A 26,433-nucleotide genomic window follows, 5' to 3' on the forward strand; every position below is an offset into this window, starting at 1 on the left:
AAATGTTCCAAATTAAATAAAATGTCTTAAAGCATTTATATGCAGTTACATACAGCTGATACAAAAAGAAGACATACTAGAGCACAGAATACTTTTCCTTCCCCTTTAATAAGAAAAATTCCAGTAATACCAGCTATACAAGCAACATTCGAAAGATAAATATTTAAACAAATTTCTGTCAAAGCCAGGACAAAAGTTCTATTATAGCAGTCTCCGAATTTTTGAACAGGGTGATGAAGAAAATACCAACAATAGAACTATTAGAAAACAAATATTTATTTATTTTGGAAACATCTTCATTTGCAAAGCACTCACTGGCATACGGATAAGCTCCTAGAATTAAAAAACAGCCATAAAGGCTCTCCAAACCTTATATTTCTGTAATTTTTGTCAGATATTGAGGACTTGTTAGTAGGCCAGAATTGTGAAGTGCTTCAATAGTTTAGCTCAATCTTTTAAAACAACAACAAAAATACCCCCCACCCACTACCGTAACACTGTGTTAAATAAAAACATTAATATGTTTCTCAGACATTATTCCAGTTTTTGCTTTTTTATTTTCCCCATCTTTTAAATAAATTTGCTAAACAATTTTTCTTGTAATGTGCCATCTCAAAAAAAAAAAAAAAAAAGCCAAGTAACCAAACATCTCTGCCTGGCAATAACAGCTATTTTTAAGCTACTTTTAGTGATAACTTGTTGCTTTAATTAAATGTTATCACTTTTACATTAAAATAGCTTTGCTGCTAACTCGCACACAAGTTGAGAAGGTGAATAGATACATTTGTGCAATTCAATAAGACCAAGCAAAAAGAAACACGGATATTTATCTTATAAAAGTGCTACCATCAACAAAAACCAGTGGCTTAAAGTAGTTACCTAAGAGATGTTATCCTCAGGCTATTAAAGCATGTTTCTAAAATTACACAGATTCCCAGCTGGATGCTTTAAAAAAGCATGCCCACACACGCCTATGCTAACTTTTATTATCTGGCCATTTAATAATCTATTGTTTCTGTAATTCACAGGTTTAAAATGCTCCTTCTTTGAAAGTATCCACAGAATTCTTAAAAAAAAAAAAATATATATATACACACACATATATATCCATTTCTAGGCCAGTAACTACAGCACTGAAGTTAATGGGAGCTTTGCTAGGGTGATCAGACCCCCTAGCTCTTTTTAATAGCAGTTAAATGTCAAATATAAATACAACACCACAGTGAAACATACTCCTTTGACAGAATCTGGGACAAGACACTACGCAGCTGCTGTTAACAATAAAGAGCAAAACTGACGTTTAATCAAAATAAGTGTTGGTGGTTACGAAGTTGTGTTCAAGCCTGCCTTTTGTTTGTGAAAAGAGTCAATATTTCAACGTGTTAACTACAGCCACAATGAAATCAGCAGCTCCTCTTACTCCCAAAGAGTGGAGAGGTCCATGTCCGTACTGCGTGTTATAGCTATGGGATTCTCATCATTTTGGAGAGGGAGATCCTCTCCATTTAAGCTGCTAAACTAAAACATCGCTCCTGGCGTCTTCAAATATAAGTGCCTAAAGTTAAACGCGTTGGGTGAAATCCTGGCCCTAGCGAGGTCGATGCAAAATTCAGCCTTTGGTTTCAATGGACCTCTTGCAGGATTTTCACTGGGAATGAGTATCCGTAATTCCCTGGGAACTGAGAATCTCCAGCAAGCCTCGAAATGATGTCATTTTTATTAATATTTCTAACTTCTAAGCAACCATGCTCAAGAATTTTGGCCTTCAGTTCTTATGCATGATAAAACCAAGCTTTCCATAAACATTACAGAAAGACCAGAGGAAGAGATATTTATATCTCAAATTGTCAGCAGCATATAGTTTGTTCAAATGTTGTTTTGCTGATGTTGCTGAGCTACTTTAAAAAGTGAATACCTTGTGGGGTATGTAATTTCATCACCAATGTCAAATGACTCCTAAAGATTAAACTTCTCTGATGCAAATTACAAAAAGATGCTTTGAATATATTTGATATGATATACCAACTTTTAAGCTGAGGAATTAAGTTATCTTTATTTTTCAGATCCGAGACATGCACTCGCTCAGGGAAATATTTTAACTGCCACATCTATCAGCAGAGCATGACTCGCCCAATACTGAGGTTTTAACAGTCACAAAACCCTAAACGTAATAGGTAGCGTGTAAACCTGAATCAACATACATAGTAAATCGACAAAGAAATAGTATCAAGGTCTGTTCTGAAAATTTTTTAAGGACATGCGGTTGTATTGATGACGTGTCTTTTAGGTACGTGTTACCAGCCAGCCGTGTTTGCGTGGCACACGTAACCAGTAAATAGAGCAGAAACTGGTTTGTACTGTCCTTAAGATAGCAATACAGGAATGATTTTTCATGATTCTTCAGAAGCTGGGCTTGCTTTACATCCACATGAAATGCTGTCATCACTAGGTCTGAGCCCGGAGGATGAACTGCAGAAAAGGGGAGAGGGGGAAAAAAAAAAAAAAAAAAAAAAAGGAGGAAATTGGTTTTCACAACACACTCAAAGCCTGAGTAACAGAGGAGAACTTTAATTATCTCCAGTCACAAAGAGAGACAGGAAATTTGGACTTTTAATTAGCCATTTGGAGTGCAGTTGGATATTTTTTTAGCAAGATAATTTAAACGCGAATAATTCAAGTCTGACTAAATGAAATTCACATAATCAGAATGCAGATAATTGAATTTCTACTGCATTCATTAATTCAGTGTGGAGGTGTGTGTGAAGACTTCTATGATGAGCTGTCACAGCTCAATAAAATCTCAGTCAATTAATTTTTTCATTATCTTAGTATTACATCAACAAAAAAGTGAAGCATGTGCGCATGTATGTGTGTATATATATATATAATCTCAGAAAGTAAGGAAATACAGAAATCACCTCTCTGAATCAGAGTCCGCATCGTTTTTTCCTTTTTTTCTCTCTTCATCTTCTATAGGAAAGCGTCTGTTCAAAGAGGCGAACTTATGAATCGCATCAGCAACAGAGTATTTGGTCTGTCCAGATACGCAAGCCTCCATATCTTCTGGGCTTAGCTGAGTCTGTAAGAAGAGGTGAAGCCTACTGTCTGAAAGCAATAACGCATCTTGTAGGATCCTGGAAAAAGAAAAAAAAGTCAAATGTTTTTATACAGATGCACATACACGTATATTCTAAAGTGTTTTACTAGAACAAATTCTAAATGATGTCCTGCTTTTAAGTTTTCAGATGAATCCTAAATCAGTAACAGAAGGTAATGAACATATTAAAATGATTAGGTGTGTGTTACTTTCTTATTACATTATTTGGAATTTTAGGTGAGTAAAAACACGAAGCTAATAGTTAGGCACATCTGCTATTAGAATAACTTCAAGGACATTTCTTCCATTTAACCATCTGTTATTACCACATGGATCAATTACTGATTTTTAGGCAGTTGGAGGCATATACTCTTACGAAAATTTGGTCTCCATTCAAGAGATTTTTTTTTTTTTTAAATAGCTAAGCTTTTCTAAAAATTACAAGTCACCAATTTCTTTGGTGACGGAAAGAAGTGTGTACAGAGACAGGACTTCATACACACGCAGTGTCAGGACTTGGAAATACCTGTAAACAACAGAGCCAACACTAGCCAAAATCATTTACACTTTTACAAATCTGCGTACATTTAAGCTAGAATGAAAATGCTAATACTGAACACCGATTTAAATTTACTTGCAAACAGTTTTCCGGGAATCTTAAATACTATTTCATTCCAGCTATTGTTTTCAAAAGTCCATTTTAATCTTGGTTTATGTGTATTTTAAATTAAGTCTTCAAATAAATTTAGCAGAGAGTATTTACTTAAACCAAGTGAGAGTAAACAAAATACAATGCATTCCAGTAGCACAGAAAGTTGTAGAGATACTTTTACAAGGACTGAGAATTGAGGATCACCATTAGTATTTTTGGGAAAAAAAAAAAAATGCAACTTTGCTGCAACATTTCTCTAAAGAAGGAATTCTTTAATACACAAATCCTAGAATGATTAACGAGATTTTTTTATATGTACATGTAATTTTACTCATGTAATAAAGTCATCAGAGCCCATGACCATGCCAAACAGTGCTCCACAGAAAATTATTAAAATATCTTTAAACAAATCAAAACTGTTATGAGTCAATATTTACCTATTTCTACCCATTTAGGTTACAGTCGTTACCAAGAAAGTCATTGCTATGCAACAGGAAACAAGAGATGACATTAATGTAAGAAGTAGTAAGAGCAGAAAGAAATATTGCATTCTATAGGTACTCTTGACTAAAATGAAAAGTATAACTGATTAGTTCCTTCTCTCAAATAAGATTAATGGTGTGTTTGGACTGTAATGTTTTAACGCACAAATACGTTCTGAAAACTGTTCTCTAAAGTGGCCAACATTACAATAATGTTTAATAAATACACTAAAGGATTTCTGGCTTCATCTAAGCCTATAAAAATCTGTCAAATCAAAATAAGTAATAAGAGATATCTAACTGAAAATGCAGGGTATTTGTGTACGTGCACATTTCATTTGCCTAGGTAAACACACACATAGTCTCAACCAAATAACTCAAACTTTGACACCTTCCAGTGAGGAAATGTCTGCAATGACCCTAATGATCTACCAGGTGCATTTGAAATTCAGTCTCAGAAGGACCAGATTTCGCTGAAGTTCAAAATAAGCACACTTTCATACCTAGAGAAAGCCTTTTTAATCCAATCTCAATTCTTGCAATTTTACTTAAAAATAAATATAGCAAATAAACATCTGTAAAATCAATGCACGCAGTGTATTAATATACAGAAAAACAACTTCGTACTCTAAAGGAAGCCAGCAAATGCTGTGTAAAATGATTCAAAACACAGAATTTACAGGTCTACACACCTTGACAGCAACAACTTCGTGAATACAGTTTGAAAAGCCATCATTCAGCGGCCACTAAAAGAGGGTTTCAGCCTTGACTCTTGATAAACATGCATTCCAAACAAAGACAAACATTGCAACAAGAAGTAAAAGAAAAAGTATCATTCCACACAATAAATCCACGTTTACAGTTCATGCAACTGGGGGAGTAAACATCCGCCTTCCTCTTTTCTTCCTCTTAAAAAAGAAAAAAAAAAAAAAAACCAAAAACAACAAAAAACCAACATGCTGGAGTTTACTGTAGAGTAACTAGAGTTACTGTTTTTCCCAGGCTTACGAGCACAATGAGGGGATGCACATTTCTGCAATTCTAACATTTGCGTGTCTAATACCAAGTAACCCAGCAAAGAGCCGAGACATTAAATTCTGTGGATGGCATTTAGTTTCACAGATTTTTCCTCTCGCCGTACCTTCAAAAGTTTCCTGCCAACCAGCAAAAACACAAGTAACTAACTGTTCATGAGATTACACTACACTTACAGCTCTGTTGCTGTTTGAAATGTATTTTATTTTCTTTATAAAATAATGGGTAATCTTTAAAATTGATTTTAGATGGTTTGAGGCATTACACCAGAGAAGTAATGAGCGCTAATGTCAATGATATTGGACACAAATTCATTTTAGCTTTATTTCACGTCCAGTACAATTCTGCTAAGCCTTGAACTGCTAAAGCACTGTTATTAACTCGGCAGTAACCTAACACATGGAACAGCAAACAAAAGTGATAAGAGTACAGACTGATCAGGACCTCAAGGCTACTGTCCTTTTTCTGCAGCTATAATTCAATTTCCAATTTTACTTTACATTGGACTCATTATTTCACAGTAATTTTCTTTTCTGCTTCATAGTGCCATCTGGAGGTGAAAGGAGTGAAGAGAAACCAAGGTGAAGAAATGGAAAGATGTTCATAAAGCTGATCGCATATATATATATATATATATATGTTCACAAGGGGGAAGGGACCAAACACTTGACGCATTTTGCAAACCATTTAAAACCATCCTGAAAGCAAATATATGAACACCTTTCACCCAGTCATACCCTTGTAGCATTTTTTCTTTCTTTTTAATTAAAAAATAAGTTCTGCTTTCCCCCCCGATCTGAACCAACAGGTTAGATTGCTTTTTAATTGCATCCTTCAAGCAATCAAAATGAAAAATAAATTCTGTGCTATCCATAAGCGTTATGCTTTCCTGTTCAAAATGCTCTTTCTTCAAGGAAATAACCATACATTTGTCACCAGATGTTACTAGTAGTATTAAGTGTTGGTATAGCAGTTGCTCTCCAGGGCTTTTGCTGTCCTGGGGACTCACTGTGTGCAGGGCTGTACATCTAAAAAATAGATTTGGCTCCAAGGACTTTAAAAAAAAAAAAAAAAATCAAAATTACACACCACAACCTAACAAATTAAAAAGGCAAGAGGAAAGGCGGAGTGTCATAATATTAATACTCGGGTGTCTTAGCAGAGGCTGAACGCGTGCGCAGTTTGAACACAACCAGTAGCACTCCCGGTGCTTCTCAAACAGTTTTATTACAGCCAGCGTCAGTGCAAAGCTGCAGTTACAGCGATGTAAATCAGCTCTCGCTGCTGTCGCGCTAATGGAAGAGTCATGGCTCACGGTGATAATTCCTATAAACTGACCAGGCATATTTAAGAGAACAACAGACTTTCTATGCACGCCTGGAATAAGAACGAAAGGCTAAATCCTGCAAGTCTTGATCCCATCAGTAGTCATTACTTGTCAGAGATCTCACTCCTCTCCGCCAGATTGCTCACATGCATAATGACTACTTATGTGATTAAGGGGGCTGCAGGATAAGGCTCTACATTTGAATTAGAGATAATAAAATCATTTTTTATTCACGGCCATGTGAATCTTTGTTTGTAAGCTTTCAGTAAATGCTTGTGATCTCTAGACCTTTAAAGAAGCAGGGCCGAAAAACGTCACTTTACAACCAAAAGAAATAAAGTCATTTTTAAGGAAAAGTTGGATACTATACGAAGAATCTTTCTCCTTCCCCGTGTTACGGCAAGAACATTTACGAAAGACAAAACATGTGCTTTGTCTTATCTGGACAAGGTCCAAAATCTGGTTTTCTTCAACATGATTTTATTAGGTATATTATACACTGTTCTGCTGGAGGAGAACAACATATGGCTGAACAGTACAACTTAATCCTAACTAAAGATTTCCTGTATCTACTGTAACCTAATACAATGACAGATGCACACTTGCATGTGTGTGGAAGGTTAACACTCCGATTTTGTTTTCGACAAATTTACTCTGCCCGTTTACATCATATCATGAGAGCGAGGAGAACTAAAAAAAGCCAAAAACCCCAGGAGCCGGGGGGTGACAGCCTGTGCTGTGGTGCCCTCTGTTGAGCATCCAGCCCCTCAGCCCCTCGCCCCGGCCCACAGCAAACAAAGCCCCAGTTTCCTCTTAAAAAGAGCCGACTGTGCTTCCTCCTCCGCTTTTGGTAAGGGAGGAAATGTTACTGAGAGCGAGCAACTGCAAAGCAACTGTTGAGCATCTGATAATGCATATGTTTAAGAAAGGATTAAGCGACATGCGCCTGCTAGGCATTATTCACTCAGCAGATAGGAAATATTAGCAAGGCTCCATGGGAAAGAGGCAGCCACCACGTGCCCGAGGAGATCCCACCTGCCCCACGGCCGCCGACGCTCCAGCCCGAGCCCTGGCAAGCTGGCATCCATCCCCTTTGGAGCCAGCCTCCCGCATCCCTGAGACAGCACCCAGTGGAGACACCTCCAGGAGGGAGCCCTCCAACCCTCCACCGGCTCCTGCTGGTGGGACTGCGGTGGGGAAGGTAAGGAGGTGTGAGGAGGGCAAAACCCCAGCCACCTCCGGAGAACGGCTCTGCCTCAGGCAGCCGAGTTTTGGGTCTCTTGTTTGGCACCAAGTGAGCCCGATGCACAGCCATCCAGAGCAGCGACACTGTGGATGCCCTTCGCCTCCTGTGGATCCGAGCGCTGCATTTCTCAAAATTCCTAGTATGTCTTCCACCCCATCATAAACTGCATGTTTGAAAACTAATTGAAGAATAGTCCTTTTTCCTAAACCACATAATTTTTGGGGATCCAATTGTATTCAATGAAAAAGTGTCAGCGATTGAACCCAACTTCATTTAAAACTGTTTTGTTAATTAGCTTTCTAATAAGCAAGCATGGATGATCTTCTATGAAGGTAATGTAAATCCTAAAGTTAAACCTGTGCAGCTAAAAAAGGGATGAAAGGAAGGAGGATCTTACAGAACCTAATATAAGACAGTGTTTTAATTTTGACCTCCAATTTAAGAATAAGCTTTTCCTGTGCATTTACAGATGTCTTCAAAGGTATGAGGATACTTACCAGGAAAAACACATAATTTTCCTTATTCTTACGATGTAATTCATAATTGAAAAGGGGCTAGCTGACTTCCGTTAATGCAAATGGCCTCTTGAAATATTAAATTATGCCCAGACAAGAAGTGAGCTTTACAGCTCTTCATCACTCAGAGATAATAACCTGTAAGACAAGCAGGTCTTACCCTGCATTTGTGCAGTAAAGCCAAACCAAAATTGGACAGCCGTTTCTAGATCTCACCAAACTCTAGTGCTTGGCTGCAGTTTCCAGCTCTTGGCCTAATTCTCATGCTACTGTGCCTAGCACGGAGAGGTTTCACAAAGGGTCTAAGTAAGCATCTTGCCCCGAGCTAACTCATTCTGGAGCGAGGCATGCAGGACAAGAGAACTCCATAGCTGTCCACGTATAGGCAACGTGGAGGAACTCCCAGGGCCAGGAGCTGAACACGAGAGAGCCTACAGCCAGTCGATCCCCACTCCTCAGGCACGTGGCTCCTGTCTGGGTAGAGGCAGCAGCAACCTGCTCACACAGCAACGGGCACAGGGCACAAACTGAGGCTGTGAGAGATCTAAACGCCGTTTCAGAGATGACTTGGATCCTGACAACCTCACAAGGCACCGAGTGCAGAGAGGAGCTCGGGTTCCTGCATCACATGTGGGCATATGAAAAATGTTACCTGCGAACCTCTCCCTGACAGGTCCACATAGGCTCAAATCCCATTTCTTCCCAGTGTCACAAAGAAACCCCAGTGGGGCTGTGAGCTTGTGCACGGTGACTGCCATCATTGCCAGGGTGAACGCAGCACTCTGCTTTGCAGTTCTGGGTTACACCACCCCATGCAACTACTTTCTGGTTCCTTTCCCACCCCCTTCCTAATATACCAGGGAGCTCCCGCTTCCCCTGGAATTGCCACACTACAGAACATGCAGCATCCAGACCTAGAGCTTTACTAAAGTCAAGCACGTGTGTGTGTGTGTATGTATATAGATATATATATATCTATATACATACACACACACGTTGAGGAGGCCCAAAAATGCAATTTCAGAGAAAGAAATCATAACCTTTGCTTCAGACTCATAAAAAAAGGGAAAGAAAAACCAAAAAAGCACGCCATGGCAGGCCAGCTGAGCCAGTAAAAAGATGCCTTCTGCAGGCAGCAGCAGCAGAGAGGTGCCAGCCAGCAGAGGGCAATGGTAAAGCACCTCAGGTGCCAAGCCAATTCATCACAACACGACTCTATCTCTGAAAATTCCTTCCAACGATTCCCCAGGGCTGAAAGAAAGCTGACACCTTTCTAAACAGCATCCAAGTTCAAACATTTAAATCATTACCTTACAACAGAGATGCCTCTTTTCCCACTCCTGAATTAACAGCAGCAAGGTGAAACGCTCCACATGCTGCCATTTTCTGCTGTCAGTAACCATTTAAGCTGCAGACATCCACAAAATTGGAGAGTGAGGATGTGTTTTAAGAGAATATACCTCTCTGTTTCGCCTTCTGAAGCACAGTGGTTGTAAATATTTTTGATGCTGAAATATTGTATACTTTGTTACCAGATTGGCCTCTTTGCCACTTTAAAATGAGACTGATTTTGCAAAGGCACTGCTCCATGGGGCAGCACAGCTAAGCTAGAACTGCTCAGACCTAGGGACCCGAACTACTACACCCTTCATATGACCACTAATATTATCGCCTCTAGAAGCACAGTCACTCTATTTCACCATTATTCTTTCCTGAGGTGCAGAAAAAAAAGAAAAAAACAAAACAAAACAAAACTCTGTTCCTTTTCTGCTTTCCCTTCGCTATCTCACACACCTACAACCAGTATTTATTGGCTATCCTTTTGGTCACAGATCCTACATAACTGTATACATAATATTATTCCTGCAGCAGTTAGCTCTCCCTGCCTTCAGCTGTTAAGCCCAACAAATATACCTCAGGATCAATGATTTGGTCTCTGTTAGAAAGGCTTATAATTATCATACACTGATTGGAAAAACAGTGGGTCCAGTGTTCCTCTACCCACTGATCACAAGGCTTAAAGCATACTTAAATGATTTGCTTTTTTCCTTTGCTTAGGCAGTTCTGATTCATGGAAACACTGATACTAAAAAAGATAAATAGTCTCTACTCACAGTGTTTTACCATGCCCTTACCCCGAGCAGCGGCTAAAGAGAGCCTGCAAATGTATGCACAATTCCTGCCCCAGCAGCTGTGAGCAGCCTGCTCTCACACCAGCAGTGCCAGGGTATTACAAGAATGGCAGAGAAAGCAGAAAATTACACCAACAGAGTCTCGGCCACTCCAGAAGGTGAAGTGGTTACAGCAGTGGGACTGAGGGATGCAGTACTAAAACTCATACAGAGCTCCCTTGTAACACAGGTCAGGCTCTAGCTAAGTCTGATGAATGATTTTATACAGACAGCAGCTGTACTGAAAATGGTCACAGCTGCTAGAGCTTATTTATGTTAGTGGAACTGGTAAACAAAGTAATTGGCATTATAAGAAATATCTGCGTTAGGAGATCTCGCCGCAGAATTTTCCCAGGCTCCCAGGGGTTTAGCCCACAAAGACACTGATTTTCCATGAACATAGAGAGGGAGAGAAGTCTGTTTCTTTGTATGCGAATATCTAGCTCATTCTTGAAAGCTAGAAATAGACATCACAGTGAAAGATCTCCCAACCTTAGTATACAACTGTAAAGTAACATAAACCCAGAACTATTATTTAAAACCAATGCAATGAAAGACAATGGAAAAGCCCCAGTTGAAGTTTCCTTATAACCAATAGAGATGAAGTCACGTGTATGAAATATGACTGTGCAAATAAAAAATAAAACCAAATGTGTAACATGTACAGATGACCACACGGTGGCTCTCAAGTACCAGAGATGAGCTATTTTAAACCAGAAAATTGATGACATCATAAAAATGCCAGCATCTCTAGGATAGGCTGTACTTACTTTTCCAGGAATTCTTGCAGACCCTGCCGGCGATGGTCCACGTGATGAGGATTGTTCATGTTGAAAAAGGGAGTTTTAGATGGCAGTTCAGGTAGCTGTCTTTATAAACAAGAAGCAAATATACATTTAAAACCAAATCTGAAACAGCGGAAAAAAATGCAATACACAAATGCCAACCGTGAGCATGTGAAAATCACGGATCATGTTCCAGAAGCTCATGAAATCGAATTTGGGAACACAAGGTTGAGAAACTGGAAGGCTTCTCGCACATCTCAAAGGGAAAAATAAATTAATCTGATTTTTCTGGTCCAGTTGTTAAGCCTGCATGTATGTCTGGCTGGGTCTCTTATGGTCCTTGCAGAACCTAAGGACATCCTAAAAGCGCAGAGGTACGTACAGAGGTATGTACACCTACACTAGACTGCTATTTCTCCTACCTGTGCATAGCAAAAGGAAACACAGATCAAATCTGTTACAAATTAGAGGGGGGCTCACCAAACAAAGGCTATCAGTACAAACCACATTCTTCTGGGTTTTAAGTAAAGAAAATGCCTTGTACAGAATGAACTTGTGCTAGTAAGAAACACAGGACACTTTCCAGCTCTGATTTCTGTAACTCTCAGAATTAAGATGAAACAACCCTCCCCTTTGATGATTGACAGATTATTAAATAGCCATATATAAAGTTGCTCACATAAGCACTGCGTTGCTCTGAAGCCTCTGCCGAAGCCAAACAAATTCTCGAAAACGTCGTCTAACACAGGATGTTTTCCTTGTAAAGCACATACTGTTTGTCTGTTGGGAAATAAAAACCATTTTACTTTGTAAAAATCAGCTTAAGCTGAAGTGCAGGCATGGTGTTAAAAAACATCGAAGATGCTAATCCCTGAGACACCAATGGAAAGCTTGACATTAATTCAGTGTGGGTTAAGGACTGTGCTTTATCTCAGACAGGACTGGTGACAGTTTCTACTGCTTTGCAGGGAAATATTTTTCATTGATTTTTTTTCTTTTTAAAAGCAAGAGATCTGGATTACGGTACAACTTGAAGTAACAGGAAAAAAGATCTCGGAAAAAAGATCTCAGAAAAAAGTTTCAGCAGATAATGCCAATCTTTGCAGGGAAAAAAGTCATGTTTAGCTATTCTAGTTATAATCCTGCAAACAGTTAGCTACATAGAGTTCTTCCAGCGTGCAATCCTACTTAAATCAAATCAAAGAAACCAATGTGACTGCTCTCCACAAGTAGCAGCACTTGGAAATTTTCCCACAGGACACTATTGGTCCACTAGAAAAATGCCAATTCATCAAAAGAGAAACAATTCACGGAAATTAAATACTTTTGCCAATTTTTCCCGTGGAGCATACATTTAGATGAAACCCCATCTACCAAACAGGGCTCCACTATAAATCTGCCTGCAGTCCAATCCACCCTCAATCACTTGCCAGGAGCCTCAACTCCTAGACAGCCACATGATGTAGATTGCAGAGGGCCCAAAAATGCCAGCTTTCTGGAATAGATGAGTATCTGGGATAACTCACAGTTTAAGAAGCCAGATGCTCTAGGAGCTGCGCAGAAGGGGACCCAGCTGGTCTAAGAGCCTGGCAGACCCAAGATTTTGAATCCACTGAGAAGCCTGGATGGCAGGACTGACCTAGAGACTTGGTCTCTGAAAGCCCTGGCATTATGCTGGTAGGAAGTTGAGCTGATGCTTATCAGCTTCAAAGATGCCCGGTGCTGACTCATCTAACACTGGGTCTAAATGACACCACCCCAACTCAGTAGTCGCTGAGAAAGCCAGTAATATGCTTCTATTCAGAAGCACTGATGCCTGTGAAACAGTAATACAGCACCCACCCTGCAAATCTACAGAATTTCTATTTATCAGAAGTGAAAAATATAATTGCGTTGGAACCAGTACTTAAACCACATTGCAAAAGGTAAATGTTTTACAGCTCTTATTGCCACACAAGAGAGAAGTACTTGTCACAACGGACATTTAATAAGCCATCATTTGACTGCTTGCTCTCATTAGGCTGCATGCTTAACTCTCCCACGCAGAAAGGAAATGTTTTCAGTCTTGTGCCAAGCATTAACCACATAACTCGGTGCTCTCTAATTCTTCACCTGATAGCAGATACACTTCACAAAAATTTTTTTCACGTTGCAATTAAACCCCCCGGATCTAGCTTTGGGAGATTAGGATAACTCCTTCTGTATGTCATCCACCACAGAAGAATAATCAACAAAACAAAATGATGTCTAGGACAGATTTAAGACACATGAGAACCATAATTCTAAGTGCACTCCCATTAACATATGGTAGACTACAATCATAAACCCAAATGTAGTTACGTGACATATCCAAGCACCACTAAACTAGCATAATATGAATGTCAAGGTACTCTGAAAACAACCACATTGCATCAACCAAATAACTTGGCAAAAAGAACTGAGGAGAATTTAAAGTACAAATAACCAGATAATTTCAAAAAGAAAGTTGTTTTCCCATGAATATGTGAACATCAAAATTCTCCTAGAATGGTAAGACATCACTGACTATGATAGTCTTCTAGTTGATAAGTAAAGCTAAGAATAGTCTCTGTTGCAAGACATTGTGGAGTGCACACGTGAACACAATATCAGCTTCAACTCCCAGCTCTGCCAGACCTACTACACAGCCTTTGGCCAACCCACCTAACCTGTTCCACTGCATCTCAGTCATTAAAAGGAGAATAATATCCCCCAGCCTCCCAGAAGTGGTGTAAAGAAATTCCACTAATACCCCAAAGAGAACTCTGGCTTGGACAGAAACAGCAATAAGAGCCCAAAGAATCTGTGCTGATATTTTTATACTTACGTGAATAAATATCTCATAGTCTATGTAAGAATGCCATGAGTCTTCTTTCTGTGTCCTGGGGTCTCGCACCAAGACAGTTACAAATTCCTGCAAGTGCATAATAAAAAAAAAATCAAGCAATTAATTTCAGAAGACAAAGGCAGTCTGAAAGACTCTCTTGATTTCTCTGCTGTTCCAAAAACTACTGTGCTCAGATTAAAAGCTGAACTGCTGTTTTATTGAATTTTGCAACCCTATAAAAGGAGAAGCAAAAAGCAATGAATCATCTGAGCTACACCACATGTCTGGGAAATTCCTTGCCAAATTGCTAGCTGAAAAGGAATATTTCAGATTAAGTAATACTGTGAAAAGTCATACATGTTTCTTGCATGGGAGATTTGGTGATCTCAGTAGCTACAAACTAAAAACCTAACATTCAAAGTCACACATGTAAGAGAGAATTAGCCAGGTATTTTAGGCTTTTCCCACCCTTGTAACCAATATTCACACAGAATGTGTTACGAACCTGCTCCAGGTACCCAATACTTACATATAACATTTTATTTGCTCCTAAATTTCTTTTTGCCATTTTATCTATCTTTTTTCAAATCAAGTATTTATACCCATTGATTTCAGGGATCTGAGGTAAGTGTGCTTGGTATCGCCACAAGGAGCTGAAGAACCGCCTTTTTTCTATGCCCCAAATGACCTTCTCCGGCCCAGTGGAAAAGGATGTACCACTATTAATTGCCCTGGACACAGATTTAACACAGGGAATCAAGGTCTCAAGCTCAGTGTCCCAGATACCACGTGGAAGGAGATGAATCCCCCCGTTCTCCTGCATATCCTTCCTATTACACCAGGAATTTAAGCCACAGAGTACAGCTGAGGATGCAGGACCTGGACACTTCTGTCCCAGTCTGCCCATCAACCTGCCCAAGGAAGCAACACAGCTGCACTGCAGAGCATAATTACCCATTTTCAGGGGACAACAGTAGAATATTTGTTGTAGAAGTTGTCACATCTAGTCTATTTCCTTGTAATTCCTACATTTATATAATAATTTAGAGGGATCCTGAAGGAGTGTGAGGCCCATGGGCATTACTGTAATGTAACTGGGCATCGCTAATAGGAATTGGAAGAGGCTGAAGAATTAAATGCTTCTGAGTATCCTCAGCTAACGACCATGTGAAAGCTTGTACTCTGTTTTTAAAAACAAAAAAAAACCCAAAAAAACAGAAAAACAAACCCAAAGCCCCAAAAAGCCTGCTAAATCTGTACGTTCACACTAAGATAGAAAAGGTTTCTTTAAAATGCAAAGGTTGAAATTGTGCCAAACTACCTGCTATTTCCTGAGCAAACGAATAGGCTGCCCTACTTCAGTTGCTTAAATAAGCTATTCACCCAAAGAGCTAAGCCAACCACTTAAACAATGACTCAGCTAAAGAAAAGCATATCATTTTAAGCCGTAGACACATTTCCCCCTGAGAGGAAGGTACTGCGCAAGATCTCCAGGCACAGAAATCAACTGTGGGAGGACAGACAGTGTCTCTGGTAAATAACATGCTTTTTTAGTACGTCTTTGCATAAACCAAGAAATCTTGAACTATAAAGCTCTCAAAATGTGTCTCTCCATGCCCAAACCACAGATGTCAGAAATAAAACCTTTACTCTTCAGCCAAGTCTTCTCCCCCCACCACATACACTTCAACATGCTGCCAGCAGCAGCCTTCAACGGACCGACAGGAGAACAACGACAACCTTGAAAGGAAAAGATATATTTTTGCCTGAATAGTCATTGCACTCTGTACATGGCAGGGAGGTGTTCACGGTCTGGATTAAATCATTTACCACTCTGATTTCCAGACCGTACTGCTTCAGGTATGGGGACCCTGTGGCCTGACGGCTGGATACAGCCCACGGTTTTATCTCACTTAGCCCAGCTCCTAGTCATAGAGGTGTTTTCTGCATTATTGCTGGATACCCTTCTGGTGCGTGTCACGAGCACCTTGCCAGAGAAAGCCCATTTGAAAGGCTCCTGCCACCTCTGCCGCTTCTTTCCTTGCTGAAGAGCACCGCAGGCCTGATTCTCCTCTGCAGCTTTTTAACCCCATGCCAACGTGGCACAAGAGGAACAAATGAACAGAGCTGTAATCACTCCTACCAGCTGAGGGTCATGCCTTTACTTTTACAAAAACGGCAGTGGGAGACATGAGGAAGTTACTCCCCCTCCTGAGCAGATCCTGAGCAATGTGCTGAACGGAGGAGAGGAAATAATTTTTTAGTTGTTTTTTTCCACCTGCCTCACTGCCTATCATATTTAGCATACATATATAGACATCATATACTTTCAGACTCACTGTAACATCTTTTCATATCCATAGTCTTACGTTCTCCCAAGTTTTTGTCTTCCCCAGCCTCCTATTTCTCTGTGTCCCACTCTTCCCCAGAGCTGCAACCACTTCTCCTAAACATACTTTTTTTTCTTTCCTGAGCACTAGATGCATCTGTCCTGCAAGTGGAAGAAGACGAAAAATGCCAGGAAGCTTCAAATGGGACACTGCTCTCCTCTTCCCTTCAACTGCTGCAGCCCAGCAGTCCCAGCTGCAGGCAGCCTGCTGATATCCTAACCTCCGTCCCCTTCCTCTCATCCTCTCTACCACTGTACTGGCTTCTCATTGACCTTTCTTTTGTCCAGGTTCCTCAAATTACTTTATTTCCAAGTAACCTTCTATAACCCTCTCCTTTGTACAGAATCAAAATAATCTTCAAAGTAAAATGCTTCTTTCAACCTCTATTATACCAAAGTATTATGATTAAAAGTTACTATTGGATATGCAGTGGGTTAGCTACAGGTTACCTTGCAAATCATTCCAGACCACATGATTTACACAAAGAACCGTACACTTTTAATTTCCAATTAAATAGTCACGGAGTTTCAACACTGAGGAATTCAAGCACCTTTCAGACTCTGCCTATAGAAGAAAGGAGACCTGCTGTACACGCTGTGGCAGGCAGGTGTCTAGGCAGTACATCACTGAGCCAAGACTAAAAATGATCCGCGGTACAGCAGAGCACCTCAGCAAACCGCAGCCCTCACACAGTCACTGTCAGCTCTGATTTGAAACACCAGGATTTCAGCAGAAGACTGGGTGTTTCTGCCCCCCCCCCCCCCGCCTTATTTACCACAGAATACCAATAATGAGTTCAGAATGAAGCAAGATAAACATTAAGCAACTAGAAAACAAAAACAAAAATGTACAGCCTTTCTCAAGATCTCTGGTTACTTCCCCTATAAGCATCTTGAATCCAGGAAGCGTTAATCCCAATTCCCGTTACAGTTTCTGCTGCGCTGAAACAGTGGCATTGCACATGTAGACTACCCCTTCTCTTTTGACCTTTAAGCCTTCTCCAGGATACAAGACCCCGCTGGGACAACAATATTGATTTAATCAAAGTGGCCCTAACAGCCCAGTATAGATGCAGATACACTGTCAGAAAAGGTGCTTATGCCTCCCTGCCCCTATAAAAGTAGGCTTGTAAAGGCCAATATTCACATATAGGCTATGTTAGGGTTCAGAGTTAGGTGCCAGAATATTCCTCTGGGAGATTGCTGTTGTATGCTCAGTCCATCCTGCGTTCACTGGTCATGCACAGTCATCAGATTACAGCAGTTTCGAGTAATAATTACCTTTCCCCTCTGTATATACTCCCTTCCATCCCCTTCTTGCTATAAAGACAAGGATACTCTCAACAGGCATGTCTACCTTCAAGTAACGCACTGTTCACCTAGGGGAGGTGAGGCTGACCTCTTCCTCCCACAGCCCACATGAAGACTAACTTCATCTTTTGTCACGAGACTGCACTGCAGTCCAGCCATACCCCCCTGGGAAGCAGAGCCTGAAGAAAGCCGAGGTTTCAGGGACTTTTTACTTTCGTCAGCTGCAATCCTTTCCAAGGTGTCTTCCTCTCCCGCCCAGTTCTGCTTGGTTTTTCCAGAATTGCAGATCTAGCTATTATGCCACATCACATATACTTTCCATTTTGGTGTTTTGTTTTTAACTGAGGGGCACAATACATGCATGTCTATCATGCACTCAAGAATATGTGCCCTGTAACGCTTAAGTGCAACAATTCTCTCAAAACCAGAACTTACTGCTGACAGTTCAAAGTGTCCAGGCTTGGTCGTGGAAGCCTATTCCTCTGGGAACAATACTGACCCAACAGAAAGCTACTGGAAAAAGTGGCATCTCCATTTATTCCTTCTCCCTGGAAACTGCTAAATTCCTAAGCAGAACATTTCCTATCCAAACTGCTAGTGCCATAACTTTGATACGGATCCCAGCAGCCACGCTGGCCCAAACATCCTGTCCTGGTTTCAGCTGGGATAGAGTTAATTTTCTTCCTAGTAGCTGCTATAGTGCTGTGTTTTGGATTTAGCATGAGAATAGTGTGATAACACACTGATGTTTTAGTTGTTGCTAAGCAGTGTTTATACTAAGTCAAGGATTTTCCAGCTTCCCATACTCAGCCAGCAAGGAGGTGCATAAGGAGCTGGGAGGCAGCACAGCCAGGACAGCTGACCCAAACTGGCCAAAGGGCTATTCCATACCGTATGACGTCATGCTCAGTATATATAAGCTGGGAGGAGTTGGCTGGGAGGCAGCGATCACTGCTTGGGGACTGGCTGGGCATCAGTCCGCAGGTGGTGAGTGGCCACATCACTTGCAGGTTTTATTCCTCTTTCTCTCTTTTGTTGTTTTCCTTTTCACTACAATTTATTATTTTATTTCAATTATTAAACTGTTATCTCAGCCCATGAGTTTTCTTACTTTCACCCTTCCAATTCTCTCCCCCATCCCACCAGCGGCAGGGGAGGGTAAGCGAGCAGCTGTGTGGTGCTTGCTTGCCGATTGGGGTTAAACCAGGACACACTCTCATGAAGAACTTCAAATCTGCCCCAAAAGTAGTCATAACTACTTAACAAGGAGGAATCAGCAGAGCAGCTACTCTGGCTGGACGTGCCTTGCTAAAGCAGCCAGTTTAGGCATGGCACCAGTGGCATTTTGCTACCCTGTCCTCAAGGCCTGGAGCAGTCCAAGCATTTAGGGTCACACAGAAATGACAAAACGGCCAAAGTGAACCCGAGCCTGGTTGACACCTCATGGTTACAGTCCTATGCAAATAACATGAGTGCTGACAGCAGAGGAAAAGGGCAGCACTGAGGTTATGTAGACACAAGCACTGAAAACTGAAGTGTTCCCATTTGGATTTGCCTCAAAAGGAAGAATACACCATAAAAGCAGCTGAAGCAAACACAAGAAGTATCTTTTTTTTTTTTTCCCCTCCTTTCCCCACCTCCTTTCTCCTGCTGGAAATACTTCTGCACAATGCAATGGATTGCTCGGACACAAGGATAAGCCAGAAGCTCTACTGTATAGAATTTGACCACAAAAACTGTGTTTCTGAGAAGTCTTTTTAACATTTTCCTATTAGGAAATAGGGAATCTGACATGGAAACATCTATTTTTAATATGGGGAAAAAATATACCACAAGGAGGAGGAATAAAAATAATCTTGCATTAGATGATTATTTGCCTTAATCATTCCAGCTGCATTTTAATTCAAATCTCTGTGCTCAGGACTGTATCAGGTGATAACCTCATGCTCCATGGTGCCACTGTTACACATCTGATTACTCAATAACCCCTAAAGAGTCATTTTCCACAAAGCTTCTGAGAAAAATAGAGTTTCCCATCAGGTTGCCTATTAGTAAATGGATCAACCACAAAGGACATGGGGCTTTTCACGCTGGGAGTGTTGGCATCTTCACTCCACACATGCTGAGTAGTAAGGCTGATAAGAAACTAACAGCCGAGACAAAAAAATTTGTTGAAACTTTTAATATTCATCATGACTGAGCAAAAAGAGAATGTGCAAGTGTGATTCTTCTGGTCCATGCATCTGGTAATCAAGAGTTCAGACCCAGCTCCAACCATTATGTCCTACAAAATACCTGAAGACTGATGGTGAGAAGACTGAAATCCAAGTCCTTCTCTCCTGTCTCAGTGTCTGAGCTCCTTATGCACAGAGTCACTTACTCCCCTTCTCTCTGATCCAATGAATACTTGATTTTTCCATCAAATTTTAACAGAAGGAACTGGCACTGCATCACTCCAGAATATTCTGTAGCCTGGCAGTTAAAAGCATGAAGAATACAACCAATCTTTCCTGGCCCATGTGAACCTTAATGAAATTCAATCCACAGCCAGCAAACTAGAATCCTTTTTTATTAAAGCTTAGACGTGACTTACTTGTTTTTCATGTTTTGGTGTCATCTTCACTGGTTTGTATTAAAATGAAAATCAACCTGAAAAAAAAAAACAAAACAGACATCAGATTGGCATTTAGTAGTTATTTGAAGGTCATTATCACTTTTGCTAGACATTAGTAGACAGTGGAAAGAGCCAGGCTCAGTGCCATATATACCAGAAAACGTTTGCATTAACTATATCTAAGAACTCATTCATAAAAAAAAAAAAAAAAAAAATCTCATTTTAGAAGCACTGCGTTAGTCCCCTTCTGGGGATATTTGTTGTACATGACAGTCCAGTGATGCCTGTCCATCTCTGGAAGTCAGTGCTTTTCTTCATTGATCTGAGAGCCATGCCGGGGCTCATCCTTGCACCCAGCTCCCAACAGCTCTGTGCAGCCAGCATCCCTGGTGCACAGACACAGCCCACGCAGTCCTGCCCATGCTTCGCTCGCAGGCACCCAAGCACAGGTCTGCGTGACTGCAGCTGTGGTCCAGAGATGCTAAAACATCTGAGTCAGCAGAATCAAAAGCCCCTCTCAACCATTTCTCTGAAACAGAGATAAGCGGGGAGACAAACTGTTTGGATCCTGCAGGCTAGCTAAAACTCAAGCTAAATTTCATGGCATCTGTGGTTTTAAAACCTCCATGTAGGGAAGTGTATAATTAGACCAAATCAAAAAAGCCCGTCATTAACTTATGTTTTAAATCTATTCTTTCACTGGAAAGCCCGATAAATTTTTAACTACCTCTGCAGTCCCGTAAACCGGCCTGTTTGCTCAGGACAGGTACCCACACGGAAAGAGCAGGGCAGCTTTATTCACTTGCTAGCTTACATATACACCGCCTGCCTAAAAGCAACCGCCATGGGAAAAGGATTTGCAATTTGCCTTTCCCCTTTACCTCTCCCACATGCCATCCAGCCACTGCCAGCTAACGCCTATGCTGACCCCCAGCTACAAAAACATCCTATTGCTTCCTCAGCTTTTAAACATCAGCCGCCTCTTTCCAAACCAAGAGGAGCCCAGCAGGATCCCTCCTTCACCCCAGGAGCACAGCTCCCTACGTGGTCAGGATGGATGCCATTTAAGCAGGAGAAGCTGGGCAAAATCCTCCCGTGCATCTCCCTGGGCAGGCGCCTTGCATTGGAAGAGGTGGATTCGCAGCTTTCTTAGGCAATCCTTGGCAGCTGTTGTCAGCTGGCTGCAAAATGCTCACACGTGCCTAGGGAAGACACACGGCTATGTTTTTGGAGGTGGTTTGCTATGGTTTAGCGATACAGAGCTTGGAGCTGCTCTTGTTATACAACTATGTATTTCGGTCAAGCCCAGCTAAGGAGTCCTGGACACCCCACCCCTGCCCAATGCCCCTTACCACAGGCCTAACTTTCAAAACCACACCTATTTTAATAAAACAGAGCACAAAGATGAGCACACATACATTTCTTTGACCAGGAAATTATTTTGGAACAAACACATCTTTGTCAAATTTCTATAGGATCAGTTATCTCAAAATAGGATACTCTGTCTCCAAAGAGAGATGTCCACGCGCAGGATTTCAGATATCCTGAACGGTAGCACCAGTACCGTTCCTGCCTCCATAAAGATAACGCCATCATTTCACTTCTGTAGCTAGGATTGTGCTGATAAGAGCACAAAGGCCTATTGAAAACACACTCCCAATAACTTTTTGGTATTTTTGCTCAATGTATTTATGTTTAACTGGTATATATGCTCTGGGCTGAAGGCACAGAAGAGCACTCCAGCACTCCTTGCTGCACAGTCTCAGCAGTGCCAAGCAGCTCAGCAAGGAGGGGCAAGAATTTGTCTCATCAGCTATAACTGCTGCCAATACAGAAGTACGTTAGGAGTTTTCCTTTTGGTGGAGATAAATGGCTTTTACCTCTCAGGCAAGCACAAGCCCACACCACAGAAAACTGTGCAGGGTGCAGGCTGTTAAAAGAGGAAGGGCTGTTTCTGCCTGCTACCTCTCCTCATTGGGTACAGTTATAAACTTGTATAGTTTTGGGGCTTTTCTTCCCTTTCTGCTCTGGTTGAATGTGGTTTTGTTTTTTAAATGGCAATTCAAATTTTTTTTCAGTTCTATATCTTTATTCTATCAGATTCTGCAGCCTTTCTCTCTCTCTCTCTCTCCTGTCTCTTAACTGCTTTAAGTAAGAAATTATGCAAGCCCGAAATATCTCACTCCTGACACTGTTCGTGAATGACAGGGCTGAAATAACACATTTCGTTTTGTCTTCTGCTTTCTAATCACCGAGTTATGTGCTGGTGCATGTTAGAAAGAACAGTTTAAACTCCAAACAGCCATCACAATCTTAAATATTTAATGACCAAAATGAATATTTCAGCACCAAAAACCTTCCTAAAATTATGTATTTAAAATAAGTAATTTGAAAAAAAAAAAAAAGAAAATACAAGCCCACCAAAGCTACCTTTTCCACAGACACCTCAGCAAGTCCAAGATCGCCCCAGTCATGCTGCAGCCACTTGCAAACACACTGAATGCAGTATTCTGTCTGGTAGCAAGACATGTATTTTAGGACTTCTTTAACACATGTAAAAGTCACTGAAGCAGAACGGTTCAACTGTCTGCTTAAGAAGATGCCTTTTATCTTTAGAAAAACCCTACCCAAAATACTGGTGACAGAGAGAAGCAGCCTTCAGAAGATGAACAGAAGGTTGCTGGGCTTTTTGCTCATTAAAAATTTCCACTGACAGAGAAATGAACCAGTGCTGGGGAAAAGAATCAAAAAAGGCAGTGGTTGATCTGTAGTTTTGATAAAATGCTGTCTGCTATGACTGGGAAAAAACCCCATTGCTTTGATTAAGTTTTCGTTCTGCTTCTGATCTATTATCAGACTGAAGACTTCTTATATTATTATTACTTAGTTTCATATACTTAATATAACACCTGCTCCTTGCAGTGCGTATTTTTGACAGTTCTTAATTGCATAACCAACGAAACCACCAGGGAACGGCTCTGCAACTGCTAACAACAACTCCTCCAAAGCAAAAACATTAGGTAGGGTGGCTTGCCATACTTTCTGTAGCCTAAAAAAAAAATCAGGGGGGGAAAAAAAAAAAAAAAAAAAACAACCGAACAAACCAAGTACTGCAATTCTTTTCTTAGGGATAATAAATATACTGTAGTGCTCTTCTTAGGGGTAGTAGATAAACACTATTAAGTATTACATTTTAGTTCATATTTTCGAGTTGATTTTATATTTCAAAATCTAAATTAAAACAAATTATTTAATATTACTTGGGAATACCCTTTTATCAAGTAAATGGACTGCTCTTAAAGGAGGAAGTAGCTTCTCCCCTACAGCCCCAAACTGAAAGATTAAAACGTAAGCAGTACCACAGACAAAAACCATGACAACTTGCTACAAGAACAGCACAAACAAATGCGAGCCCTCCCAGCCACCTCACTAGTAGCTGTGTTTAGTGGCACTAAAATTTTATGATTTCACTCATTGCTGGGCAGTGGCCTATGCAATGTTCTCATCTGCTCTGGGAGTGCTGACAGATTCCACGTGGCCAGCGTTTCCCCTCAAGCAATAAACACTGATCTTCAGCTCAAGAATTATCCATCCACCCACCTTTGCTTATTTCTAAACATGTAACTAAATGACCACCTTCAAGCTTTAATGGTGAAGAGTGATTGATGTTTAGGCCTTGGTGATGACTGAAAGTCCTATCCAGTCACGAGCAAAGTCCTCAGCTGCACCTTCAAGGTTGTTCCCATCATCAGTATCAAATGAAACTTTCATTCAAGGCTTCAACGTGACCGAGAGAGAGAGAGGTCACAATTAAATCTCTAAATACTTAAAGATCTTTCCTGCGTTTTACATTTTGCTTACCTTAACACTCAAAAAATGTCATAAGAATTTTAATCTACAGCCTGTAGAAAGTTCAGCTGCATCCATACATGGAGTTCACTATCACAGAACATGCCTGCATGCACCCAACGGCACTATGTTCCTGAAAGGCAAGTCATCCATATGGATTTCTAAGGAAAATACACGTGCAGGGGGTGATGGTGGGAGAGGAAGGATATGAAGAATAGAGCTGTAATAAGAGATGCTAGCTCTGAAGAGTTCAAAAAAAGACTATAATAAACTCAGTAATCCCATGCTAAAACATAAGTAGTACTTAGATTTGGGACAGGATAATGCAAATTTCTTTTGGGGAGCACTGATTGTGTTTTCAGAAGCCTCAGGTTCTGGACTAATTCTGAAATGTCAGTCACTGGCAGGGAGCATCACTGCTGGGGAAAGAGCACCTCCTGCAACTCCTGCACAGAGCAGAGGACCCGAGAGACGCCTGTGCCCCTGCTGTTGCAAGGGAGTAGGAAATGGAGGAGCTAAATCCCCACTTAGTACTAGCTCACAGCTAGTCACAAGCATGGATGAAATATTATTATAGGTTTCAAACGAAAGGATTACAAGTGGCAGAAAGCAATGTTAACTTGTTTATGGAACAAAACTGCCTGAAATCATAAGACCAGCCATACTGTATATATCAATGGAAAGGTCCATCTAGTCCAGTGGCGACCTAGATGGTGACTCGTACTGGAACCAAGTGTAAGAAACAGGCAAAATTTTGAGTGCTTACTGGCCAGTTTTGAAGAAAATAATGTGAAAACTAGAAATAGGTAGCATACATTTCTACATATAAAATGTACCATTCTGTGATGCCAAACTGACTACATCATAACATAGCCTGGCATTTACAGGAATTGGGTACATGGCCATCACAGAACTACTGCTCTTACTGGTGGGAAAAATCTTATTCAAATGCTGTTCCCCAAGCAGGGACTTCCACTCAATCCAGAGTAATTCAGCCTCAGCTTAAGTGGATGCCTTCTACTTCACCTGGCCCAGTTTAATACCTGGAGTCAACTCAACTGCACTCATCAAAGGAGTCATGAGTTCCCTTCTCTCCATGAATAGGACAGTGAGGACTGAAACTAGACTGTACAGGTCACAGAGCATCCTTCCTTCTTTCATCAGCCCTGCTGGTTACTCGCCTTGCCTTCCCTCAGCAAATCTCCGTAAGGGTCTGCTCGTTAGAAGTGAGAAAAATATGAAATACATAAGCATTTTCATCTAAACCCTGCACAGCACTGAGATGTCTGCAGACTGCTTAGTGAAGTCAACAAAATAAAGTACACCTTGAGCGAATCCATCTTGCTTTCTGGCTCAAGGTACCTGTTTCATCAGTGCTGTATTACAGTAGCAGCAGAGTCACTTTGCTGCTGAGCAGGAAACGAGGACACCATCTAAATTGCTTTTAAAAGAACACGAGCTTTCCAAACCACCGACAGAATTCACAAACCTTCCCTCCAACCACAACGCTACGTAGAAACGCACTGCCAAAAATCATGCCTTTCGGGCTGCACTTGAAATTCTGACTTCCAGCCGCCGCTGCCAAGATGCTTAGTTAACTGCTCTCTTCCTACAGGATTTCACTCCATTTGGTTGCTAAATGCCTGTTTATGGCCACCAGGTATAAGGCAGCTCCTCTTTAAACACTATATTATAGTTTTTCTCCAACCAGCTGTTTTCTTGTGCTGCAATCTTCCTGGCTATTGTGACCTGTTTTATCAAGACAATGAATTCAGTCCATTTAAAAAAATTATCAAAGAAATTTTCATTAATTTCAGAGGAACGCGAGAATCAAACAGTTAATCAAACATACGAATTTCCCCTCTCCCCTCCAAAACATATACATGACATGGATTACGGTGTCAGGTGTGGGTCACAGATTTCCAATGACAGTGGTATTATACCACACTTTGAATTGTATCAACTGAATACCATACTGCTGGACAGCAACATGACTCACATGCCAAGCCTCTCTGAAACACCTAAAAGCCTAAAGGTAGTCAAGGAAGAAGTACTAAGAAATCCGTTCACAGTAGGAGAGAGCATCAGAGGTTTCTTCACTCTCCCCTTTTTTTT

The 26,433-nt window shown here is 40.9% G+C and overlaps 1 protein-coding gene across 1 annotated transcript in view; it reads right to left on the minus strand.

Moving 5' to 3' along the window:
- Window positions 1–752: 752 nt before the first annotated feature.
- Window positions 753–26,433, minus strand: part of SNX10 (sorting nexin 10) — a 35,636-nt gene continuing 9,955 nt past the window's right edge. The window contains exons 2-7 of the mRNA XM_082307722.1: window positions 20,449–20,504; window positions 14,156–14,242; window positions 11,990–12,090; window positions 11,296–11,394; window positions 2,919–3,134; window positions 753–2,469 (exon numbers count right to left, since the gene is read on the minus strand). Of these exons, the coding sequence (XP_082163848.1) occupies window positions 2,391–2,469; window positions 2,919–3,134; window positions 11,296–11,394; window positions 11,990–12,090; window positions 14,156–14,242; window positions 20,449–20,472 (606 nt within the window). The 5' untranslated portion in view covers window positions 20,473–20,504 and the 3' untranslated portion in view covers window positions 753–2,390. The remainder of the gene's footprint in view (window positions 2,470–2,918; window positions 3,135–11,295; window positions 11,395–11,989; window positions 12,091–14,155; window positions 14,243–20,448; window positions 20,505–26,433) is intronic.

Source organism: Platalea leucorodia (genome assembly GCF_965183815.1).
Source record: "Platalea leucorodia genome assembly, chromosome: 1".
Taxonomy (NCBI): domain Eukaryota; kingdom Metazoa; phylum Chordata; class Aves; order Pelecaniformes; family Threskiornithidae; genus Platalea; species Platalea leucorodia.